At 32.1% G+C, this 8,809-nt stretch overlaps 1 protein-coding gene across 1 annotated transcript; it reads left to right on the plus strand.

Annotated features, from left to right (window-relative positions):
- The first annotated feature begins 34 nt into the window (after positions 1–34).
- LOC127720353 (39S ribosomal protein L47, mitochondrial-like) lies at positions 35–7,711 on the plus strand. Its single transcript, XM_052226933.1, has 5 exons — positions 35–191; positions 2,097–2,197; positions 3,288–3,348; positions 5,142–5,238; positions 7,255–7,711. The coding sequence occupies exons 1-5, from the start codon at positions 55–57 to the stop codon at positions 7,654–7,656; spliced, it is 798 nt and encodes a 265-aa protein (XP_052082893.1). The 5' UTR covers positions 35–54; the 3' UTR covers positions 7,657–7,711.
- The last annotated feature ends 1,098 nt before the right edge of the window (positions 7,712–8,809 follow it).

Raw genomic sequence — 8,809 nt, forward strand, 5'->3', positions numbered from 1 at the left:
AGGTCAATATAGTTAAGCGTTTGTTTGACATTGACGAAAATAAGAAATGAAAAAATGTCTTTGACATATATAAACATCAGAACACTTAGTACTGCAACTAGGCAAATAATTCAGAAATCATCACCCATTGTTAGACTTTACCCTACCTCAGCTTTTTATATTCCATACAAGAGACCGACTATATGTGACAAGTACGAATAATTTCTAAAAAAAATAGTTTGCTTCAGGACAGAAGTTAAGTTCAGTTCAGTTCTTCTTCTTCTGGTATAAATACAGTTTCACAACGCTTTCATGTCGATCTTGCCCATATCGATCTGTCCCGAGTCGTTTCGGCCCTAAGATGATTCGACCCCATTAAAAATATATTTACAAGGGGTAAAAATTTCAAGCACATGGAAATTAGTTAAAGTTAGTATATTTATAGTTTCGTAACTATTTCTCCTGAGTCTGGCCATGTAGGTATTCTTTTCAGGTTACTTCCTGTTTCTTGCATGTGCCTGACATCCCGGCCTGGCTTGTCGCTAGAAACTATAAATATGACGTCACTCACTCTGTTCACGGCAGTCTTCTGTTTGGATTTGAAATTAAGGATCTTTTACAATGACAAGTAGAATGGCTGCCACCATATTTGTATATTTATTGTATGTAAATTGTGTTCAACCATATGTATTCTAAATAAACATCTTGTTTATATTGACATAGTTACGTACATGGGTAAGTTTGTCCAATATCCCAGAACTTGGGTAGACAATGAGAAGACGACAAAGTCTGTATAAGAAAACACACTACATTTACAATATTAATGAATTTTATGAACAATAGCAAAGGTGGATGATCAAAAAGTGTGCCTTTGATCATGTTGATGCTCATTAAAATATACAATTTTTGTTAGAGGAATTGTTTTATTTAATTTAAACATGTTAAATATTGATATTTAGATTTCATATCATACATGTCATATATATTATTTTTTTAGCGTAAAATATTAGTATTAAAATCATTTTATCATCTTAAATGAGTAGTGATGATTATGCTGTATATATATAGCATTGATATTAAACGATGTTATTAGAAGTTATTATAACAAGAATATGAGGTATGCAGAATTGTAATAGAATTATAAATTACAGAAGTTAGTGCAATCACAAATCAACATTAATCAGCGTTCATATGACTTTGATCTTAATAATATTTTCAACTGGTGTACTAACAATTGGTTTATAAACCCCAGCTGATCCCCATGCTAATGCACACAAACTATTTTCTTTTAAAGCTATAAAAACTACATAAGGTAAATTGAGAAATATTGTTTGATTCGCCGAATCCCTTCGTTAAACAGTTTAATTACTTGTTGATATTGTTCCTAATAAGTTTTTGTCTTATCATTGAAATTTATTCAATTTTTTACATGTGCAAATTGCCACTCAACCTCATGAATACACCTTATCGCTATTTAGTCCAGTCTGGAAAAAATATTCACTTAGACAACGTCCTGTTTGGGTCAAGTGTCGAAAAAACATAGGTCATCAGTTATGAGCTGAGGAAGGAAAAAATTTAGAAAGTGAACATTTTGAAATTTTGATAGATCATGATCCATTTCTTTAAAACACAACTTAAAGTCATGAAAATGCTTTGTTTGAAGTGTTTACGATGGTGTAAAGATGTCTCTTTTAAAAGTTTTATGCACAATACATTGTTCAAACAGGGCCCCAGATAGCTTCAACTGGATTGTGATGTCATTGAAAAGTTGTGTAATTTCAGATCTTATCTGTATTGGAATAGATAGCGATAATGTGTATCAAATACTTCACAAAAACTCTCCAACTTTTATAGTAATTACTCATTATTTTATTATGGAGCCGGAACGTCTTGGGCTGGATTGAGTTCAAGCCGGATTGGTTTAGGGCAGGAAGTACATGTACCTGATACCAATTACAATTAACAATGACATAACATTGAAGATTACGTATAGTTAAGTTCAGTGTTATATCAACCAAACAATATCATGAAAAGTGCCAATCTCTCGTACCTTTACATATTCTATCTTTTTCTTTTTATTGAATTACAGACTATTTGTACATGTTATATAATTTTAGGTGTATAACATGTTCCAGTTTTCATACATCAAGTAAGAATTATGATTTAATGGAATTTTTTGATGACAAGGCTAATTGGAAAGAAAAAGAAGTTAAAACGGGTAACTATGTATATGTTGTTTTCTGTGTAGAAAATCCTATAGGTAATACATTTTACATTATTGTGGTATTTAAACCTTTTTTGTTTCGCCTGCGACTTTGGTCGCAGAATGCCAGACATAGGTATTAGTTTCCGGGGACGGCAGCGTAAACTATTTGAAGAAAGCTTTATATTTCAGAAGGTAGAAGGCCTGGATGCTTCATACCTTGTTTGATGTTTTCTGTTGTCCAGTTTTGTTTCTGAATTCCCTTAGATCATCATCAAATCACATTTTGTTGAGAATTGATACTGAAATGATTTCAAGCTTTATTCTCTAGATCTGTGGCAAAGATTATAAGTGTTAAAAGAGCCACACTTGCATCTGGTTTTTGCCAAGGTTTCTGTTGCTCAGTATTTAGATTTCTATGTCATTGTATGTTGTGATTTGTAGACTGTTGTTTGTCTTTTTGTCTTTTTGTCTTATTTTGTTTTTTTTATTTTTGCAATGGTGTTGTCAGTTTGTCTTCAACTTATGAGTTTGAATTTGTATTTTCTGCCCTCTTTTGTAAATAAAAAAAATTGTCTCCTTAATCATGTTAATTGCAAAGCAAAATATTTGCCAACTTTCTTACATGTCCACTTTTTCCAGTTGGTGTCTAGATCTCCCAACCCTTCATCCTAATTGACCTTCTTTGCAGAAATTGGCAGTTGAATTAATTTTTCTTGTTCTAAATATGCATAAAATATTTGCCACTGGACAAAATAAACAAAAAACTATTTAATCAAAAATTTTCTTCCAAAATGTGACAATGAAAAAGATCAGTGCTATTCAAATAACCCCCCCAAAAAACAAAAGACTGTTTCACCTCAAACAAATAAAGAACAGGAAACTAGTTTAAAGTATCATAACATTGTTTTGACAGTTATAGACATTTTCAAGCTATAACCAAACAGAGATTTAGGTGAAGTTAAACATTTAAATCAACATCTCCTAAAAAAAAAAAAGATTTCAAAATCATATCATCTGACTATTAAAATATTTGGTAATTAAAATCTTATTATACATTTGTATTTCATAGATTCAGTTTTGTGACAATCACTTTCTTTTACAGGTCGACCATGGAAGATAGAGGAATTGAGAATAAAGAGCAATGAAGATTTACATAAATTATGGTGTGTAGAATTTCATCATAGATATACCTGTACTTCCTTATATTAGGGTCTGGATGGGGTTTACATAATAGAGAATAATGGGCGAATACTGCTGAAAAAAATGGGCCCAAAAAGTAAAGAATATAGAAAAATAGGAAATAATGGGGTGCTAAAATATAAAGAATAGAGAATAATTGGCAAAAAATGTAAAGAATAAAGGAAAATGACCTTAAAAATTAAAGAATATAGAATTGAAGGACCCCCATCCAGACCCTTTTATATCTACAAAAAAGTGATTTTTCACTTGCTTTCCTTGTGTGTGTTAAAATTTACATGACCCATGGTTTACAAATTTGGTGATGTATGAGGGTTAGATAAGAGTCAATTAACAATCTGCTATTATTTGATGCCTAAACTCTTGATATAACTTATAGACGTAACACGACATGTGTCACATGTGGAGCTGGATCTGCTAATCCTCCAGGAGCACCTGAGATCACTCCTAGTTTTTGGTGGGGTTCATTTTGCTCAATCTTTTAGATTTTTATGTTGTGTTTTGTTTCTTGTCATTGAGATGTCAATCTCTTTAGTATCTTCAACTTATCTTTAACAGGAAAATGTATATCTTTGTTTTGTGACATTGCAAAAGTTTGGTGCTAGGTTTTTAAAAAATATCCAAATGTTTGATATTAAATTATTAATTTTAACCGAAGCCATCATGACAAGCTAATAATATTAAGAAATATTAAATCTTGTTTTGATAAAAATAGCAACAATAATTTTCAAAAAACTCATCAGGGATACCAGGCTTATAATTTTGTGTGTCAGCAGCTGGTTTTGTCAACCTAAGACTCATCAGTGACGCTCAAATCAAAAATGTTAAGGATGTTCGCTCCTCTTGTTTTTGAATTTTTGCCAGATATTCAGAATTCTCTGGTTTTATCCATGTAGTGCCATTACAAATTTTTGCCCACTAACCCTTACTTTTCTCTCCATAATATGATTACATATAGTTTAAAATATCATCTTTGAAAATCTTATAAAATCCTTGTTACTTTTTCATCGTTTTTGAAAGAAAACAGGTGATAATGTTAAATGTACGAAAAATCTAGAGAGAATTATTTCCCTGCCAAATTTTCAGTGGCTTATATCTCAAAAACAAACACACTGACCCTTCATTTTTTCTGCATTTTTAGTTTATTTATATACTATCAACTTATGACTGTCTTTTAAAAAGCTTGTTATTTTGAAATAGAGTAGCAAACATCCCTAAAAGGCCATATAAAGTACAAAGTTGAAGATCATTGAGGAACGAAATACAGTTAATTTAAAGAAGATGACTTGATATTTGAAGGTTTTGTTCTTAGATTAAGGGGGCCTTGGTGGCCGAGTGGTCTAAGTAGTTAGCCAGTCAACACTGAGGTTGTGAGTTCGAACCCTGCTTGTGCGGGTGCACTCGACTCCAATCTTAATTGACTAGGATTGTCAGTTTTCCTATCGAAGGTCGGTGGTTTTCTCCGGGCACTCCGGCTTCCTCCACCAATAAAAACTGGCCGCCACGAAATAGCCCAAAAGCGGTGCTTAAAAGTGGCGTTAAAACACCAAAAATCAAATCAAATCTTAGATTAAGTGCAGAACACTAAAAGGTAATTCAGTAAAAAATCATTCTTTGTCATGGTGGTGATATTTCACAGTGGATTGTGGATGATTCATGAATTTGTTTGCTTTATATATATAATTACAATTATAGTTACATGAATTGATTTATTGGGTACAGTTTAATCCTTGTGTTTTGTTTTCTTGCACTATTTCAGGTATGTCTTAATAAAGGAGAGAAATATGTTGTTTACTATGGAACAGATATATGATGATGATGTCCTCACAGTCCCTAATCCTGAAAGAAAGTGGAAGGTATCTCAAATTATTTTTAGACTTAAATTGCCAAAGAGCCAAAGCAGGTCTAGTAACCACTGGACTGTCCACCAGTAAATCCATCTGACCGCAACACATGAAGGGTACTGATGTGCATACCATACTTTAGACAGTTATGAATATTTTTTTTTTTTTTTATTTATTTTATTTATAACTTCCAATTTACAACATAATATACACAAATGTAATAGCAATATATAATATATAAACCTATTGGTATTATCTTATCAATACATCTTTCTAAGGAAATTTTTTTTTTTTAAATATACGAATACAAGATAGAGAGTAAGACAGTCTGAACACGAGAGAGAGAGAGTTGGAGAGAAAAGTGTGGTGAGTTTTCAATACAAATTCTTCTGAATATGAATAATTTTTACTCATATATTTTTAATGTTATAGGGGTAAATAGTTTGTGTCGTCTGTACTCCAACAGCTTTCCTTCAACATTCAAGACAGAATTAACCAAACTTCCAAAGATTCTCCAGCAGAACATGACATCATGCACCAGATTTTTTAATTTCTGATTTGAGTGATATTGGCCCCCCCCCCCCCCCTACACCACTTAAAACAATGACTTCACCATTTCTGTTTATTTTATTTTGAGAAAGCAGGCAACACACACATTATTTAAAATCTGTAGAGAAAAATATACATTGTTATTTCCAAATCCATAACAATTTTAGTTATAGAGTATCTTTTCCTATGAAAACTTTGACAGGAAAAGATATTGAAGATTGAGAGATGAGGTTCACAAGTATTTTAATATGAAAATCATTACGCAATGTGAGGGACACTCATAAGATATAAGAAAATTCATCAAAGATACCAGCTGGCTTAAAACCTGGTACACCAGACATGCATTTTGTTTACTTAAGATTCATCATTGGGCTCCAATCAAAATGTTCTTTTGGAAGGCCATATACTGTAAATTCAGAAATTATTGCGAGGTTTTTATTACCGGTAATGCGAATAATGTGACTGGATGATTATCGCAATAATCAGTCAGAGCTCTGACATAGACAAGTCAGAATTGTCAAGACTTGTGCAAGTTAGATTATGCATTTTTACAAAGGAGTAATAGCAGTTTTAGACTTTATAAAGTCAGAATATGCCCTACTTATTCAGGTCATATTATGTTCAGTGGATTGTGAAGTTTTAGTATTTTAAGATTTGTAGCAAACCTTTTCAGTAAGTTACCATGAATATTTGTATGATACATAACAATACCAAAATCTATCTTTTTCGTGCTGGTTTTCAAGTAAATCCACAAATACATACTAACATAAAATGGTTAATTTCATATAATTCCGTCTTTTTAGGGTCTTTTTCATATTTTTGTTGATAAAAAAATGTTTGTGGAAAGCATTTTTAACAATGTCATGTGGATGCTCAACTTTTAAATATGGGTGCATATGCCCAAAAAGGTTGACATTTTAGGTTTGTTTCTGACTTGTAGAAGTCAAAATTTTTGAATTTTTGTTTTGAGGAAATAATTGCATAATATTTCATTTGACTTGTAGAAGTCAATTTTTGTTTCAAAATGATGGGAGGTAACTCATGACACAAAATATTCTGACTTCCACAAGTCACAAAATTCTGACTTGTTTATGTCAGAGCTCTGACTGATAATAAGAACTTGTATTCTGATGTCTGTTACATATATCTGTATGCAGATTTTTATGATATAGAAATAATTGATCTCACATTTTTGTCCATTCTTGAAAAATCGCAATAATAAATGCACGCAATAATTTCTGAATTTACAGTAATGCATTTTCATCGTTTGAATTGTTTCACAATTTATCATGTTGTGACCTTTTATAGCCAACTATATGGTATGGGTTTTTGTCACTGTTGAAAGCTGTACTGTGACCTATAATTGCTTATATCCACTTATTTAAACACTGGTTGAAAGTTGTTTCATTGGTTATCCTACCACATCTCCTTATTTTTATATCAGAACATCATTTTATAGTTAAAAAAACTTTTTTTCAGGTTGATGAATCAATGAGAAACATAGTGGAAGTTATTCAAGAAAGAGAGCGGGCAATTAATATGTTGGAGACAGGTGAAACAGGCGATCCCAAGGTTAGAAAGGTCATGAACTTTCTAGGAATGATAGAAGATCGAACAGAAAAAGAGCATTTGGTTCCAAAGTCTGAAAATCCTGAGTACCAATTACTCCATCCAAAATACGAGAAATGGATGTTTAAATATTTGAAATTATACAATGAGAAACAATTGGAAGAAGAATATCAATTGAAAAAAGCTAAACGAAAATATCAGGAGAAATTGATGAAGAAATTCCCACACCTTACACAAGAAGAGTTGGAATTAGGTTGGGAGCAAAAGCAAAAAGAGGGCAAGAAGTTTTCTAGTTACAATGAATATGATTAATCAATTAAAAATTAAGAAATTGTATTGAATTTTAATATAATTTGAATTTCTTCAAGCAGGTTTTTTTTCCTTTTTCAAATGTTATAAAATCAAAAAGTAAGATATACATGTATGTTAAATTTCTTGCAACTTATTTTGGGTATCTGTTAATATAAAAATAAGAAGATGTGGTATGATTGCCAATGAGACAACTCTCCAACAGAGACCAAATGACATGGAAGTGAACAACTGTAGGTCACAGTAAGGCCTTCAACAATGAGCAAAACCCATACCAAAAAGTCAGCTATAAAAGGTCCCGAAAAGGCAAATGTAAAACAATTCAAACAGGAAAAACTAATGGCCTTAAGCTTGGAAAACATTCTTCTGAAAAACCATTGATATTTGATTTACAGTTGCTGCAAGATTGATTGATTGATTGGTTGGTGTTTAAAGCCACTTTCAACACTATTGTGCCATTTCGTGGAGGTAAGTTTTTATTGATGGAGGAAGGCGGAGTGCCCGGAGAGAACCACCGACCTTCGGTAGAAAAACTGACAATCCTAGTCAATTGAGAATGGAGTCGAGTGCACTTGCCCTGTGCGGGATTTGAACTCACAACCTCAGTGTTGACAGGCTAGTGATACAGTAGTTCTACTACTTAGACCACTCGGCCACCGAGTTCCTGTTGCTTCAAGAGGCTCACATCTCAACTAAATACAGAGTATAAGGTCATACACCCAGAGTTATATTTTAGTGTCTTTAAATTTTCAGTCATGTATCAGTTACAGGAATTTTATATTGTCAGTGGAAGCATCAAAACATAATTTAGGTTTCTGTTTAGTAGGTAAGGAAATGTTGGGGTTTTTTGTCATTGAGAGATATATGATATACAAATGATATTTGGTTACTTCTGTCCTACTATTGTATCCACAACTTCCGTTTAACCGCTTGACAGAATTTTGTGAAACTTTCATCAAATCCTACTCTCATGATATACTTTTGCACCTTCTATTTCATTTAATTTCTTCATCAAAATGTCTTAATGCCACATATGGGAACTGTGATCATCATCATGTGGGGATGGCAAATTTTGTCGGTATATCAATCATTTTTGTTCAATGATACAAGACAGCAAATGTTACGTAATTGCTGAAGTACGAATTTGATACAACAT

This window comes from Mytilus californianus, unplaced genomic scaffold (genome assembly GCF_021869535.1).
Source record: "Mytilus californianus isolate M0D057914Y unplaced genomic scaffold, xbMytCali1.0.p SCAF_11, whole genome shotgun sequence".
In the NCBI taxonomy this organism is placed as follows: domain Eukaryota; kingdom Metazoa; phylum Mollusca; class Bivalvia; order Mytilida; family Mytilidae; genus Mytilus; species Mytilus californianus.

Coding starts and splice junctions, on each gene's coding strand:
- LOC127720353 (XM_052226933.1), top strand. CDS start 55: ATGTCTTTGACATATATAAACATCAGAACACTTAGTACTGCAACTAGG. Junction 192..2,096: donor AGACCGACTATATGTGACAA/GTACGAATAATT, acceptor ATATAATTTTAG/GTGTATAACATGTTCCAGTT. Junction 2,198..3,287: donor AGAAAAAGAAGTTAAAACGG/GTAACTATGTAT, acceptor TTTCTTTTACAG/GTCGACCATGGAAGATAGAG.